General features: G+C 59.9%; 1 protein-coding gene across 1 annotated transcript in view; it reads left to right on the top strand.

Annotated features, from left to right (window-relative positions):
* The window catches only part of TRAVEDRAFT_41090 (uncharacterized protein), a gene marked incomplete at both ends in the record, with an annotated part of 4,448 nt that extends 2,851 nt beyond the window's left edge, over positions 1-1,597 (top strand). The window contains 3 exons of the mRNA XM_008047531.1: positions 162-546; positions 622-797; positions 853-1,597. Coding sequence (XP_008045722.1) covers positions 162-546; positions 622-797; positions 853-1,597 — 1,306 coding nt within the window. The remainder of the gene's footprint in view (positions 1-161; positions 547-621; positions 798-852) is intronic.
* Positions 1,598-2,081: the final 484 nt, after the last annotated feature.

Here is a 2,081-nt window from a genome sequence, read left to right as displayed (position 1 = left end):
ACGACGTGCCGTGGAGCGGGTCGACGTGTCCGCACCGGTTCGGGACGCAGAACCTCGTGAGAAGCATCAGCGAGCTCCTGACGCGCATCATCAGCGATTCGTGAGGCTTGTTTACACGGGGGAGGGCAGCGCAAGCGTACTGACGACGCGGGCTCGGACAGGCTGTCGAAGCTCATTGGGGAGGTCGCGGCGCAGCTGGCGGCGACGAACAAGCTGCTCGAGGGGCTCCCGCCGGCAGTCACGTCGGAGCCGTCCGTGTTTGTGCTCGACCTTGTGACGAAGTTTCGCAACGACATCGTCAAACTCATCGAGGGCTCCCCGCGGCACACACGCCTCGTGCAGGCCAATCGCGACACGTACGAGAAGTTCAAGTATGCGATCCTCGGGAGCGCCCCGCCATTCCTGCCATACGAGAACGCGCAAGTGGCGCCAAAGACGAAGACCAAGGCAAGGCACATGAAGATCGACGACAAGGATGCGGGCAGGGTGTTGCGCGTCGCGAGGTACCTGTACCTCGAGGACGTGCGCGAGCACATCCGCGCGTACGTGCTTGCTCGTTTTGTCAACCTGTTCAGCCGCTGACAAGGGATGGCCGGTTGATGCAGATTGGTGACGCGGGAGCTGCCAAATAACATACCGTACCCGGCGAAGCGGTCGCTCATACACGAGTTCCAAGAGTCGTGGGAGGCACACGTCTTGGACTGCTTCGACCACGTGCCGGTCGACTTCAAGACGAGCATTGGCGAGCTCGTCAAGCACCGCTTCGAGCGGTTCAGCCACCTCAAGGGTGTCGTCGTGTGCGTCCTACTCTAATGTACTCGTTTCCGCTGGCTGATTTCGCCATGTGGGCAGGCCGGCGCTGATGGAGCAGGTCAATGCGTGCGCCAACGAGACACTCGCAAACGTACACACCATCTTGAAGCTCGGGCGCGCGGCGCCGTACACGCAAAATATCCACTACTTTGCGGACAAGCGCGACAGGCAGCTCGCGCAGTACAAGCAGGCAGGTGCGTTCCGCGCTGGGAAGGTTGCGAAAGGCAACAGCGGACGGTCAAACGGGGACAGTGAGGATGATAGTGAGGAGGAGGGGTCAGCAGGCGGGAGTGGGAGCGGGACGTTCTCGCGCGCGCCGAAGACACTGGGCCCGAAGGAGAAGGAAAAGGTGCTGAGCGCGCTGGCGGAGCTGACAAAGCTCGGTCACCCTGTGAAGGAGGACGACCTCGGGAAGCTGAACCCACCGGACAAGTACCAGGAGGAGCTCGAGGTGGTGGCGGAGGTGCGCGCGTACTTCCAGGTGTACAAGGTGTGTTCGGCTCGCGCTTTCGTCGCTTTGCGGGCGGTATTGACAGTCGTCCTCGCCCAGCGCATCATCGACTATATCCCACTCTCGATCGACCAGCACTTCCTGTACGCGCTAGCGGAGCGGCTGCAGGGCGTCCTAATCGAGAAGCTGGGGCTCGGGTCGGCGAGGGCGGACGCGTGGTGTGCGCAGTACGTCGCGGAGGACCCGCACATCAACGCGCAGCGCGCAGAGCTCCTCGCAAAGAAGAAGAAGCTCAAGAGCGTGCAGCAAGCGCTGTTCAACTTCGGACTGTGAGCCGTCAGGGCCAGCCGCGGACACGTCGTGGACGTTCTTGTTTTCCTGCTGATCATACTTCGTCATCGCCGTCTCCGTCTCCATGTCGCGCGAATCCACCCTCTGTTCTTGTAAATTCATGTATGATCCAGTTGTCAATAATGTTGTATCTGTATATACACAGATTGGTGTTCTCGTACCGCAGCGTGCTAATCGCAGAAGGGCGAAGCTCATCCTGCTATTGGTGTGCAGATGGCCTCTGACCACCCTGCTGGAAGTGACGAGTGATCGTCTATATCGAAGTAGAGTGGGACTTTCTGCGCAAGACCATCGTGTTTTCAGCATGTGCGTATTGATCTGAAAGTAGTAGGAGAAGAACATATGAGGTCACAAAAGCACGTACGGACATCGAGGACCTGCCGAGCGATCGTGACGTCAGCCGTATGCAGGGGGCCGACCGCATCGGTCGTGCACGCCCTACAATAGCTCGCAAGGCATGCTATGC

This window comes from Trametes versicolor (assembly GCF_000271585.1).
Source record: "Trametes versicolor FP-101664 SS1 unplaced genomic scaffold TRAVEscaffold_30, whole genome shotgun sequence".
Lineage (NCBI taxonomy): Eukaryota > Fungi > Basidiomycota > Agaricomycetes > Polyporales > Polyporaceae > Trametes > Trametes versicolor.
Note: the sequence above shows the minus strand (reverse complement) of the source record. Positions and strands in the feature narration are given on the sequence as shown.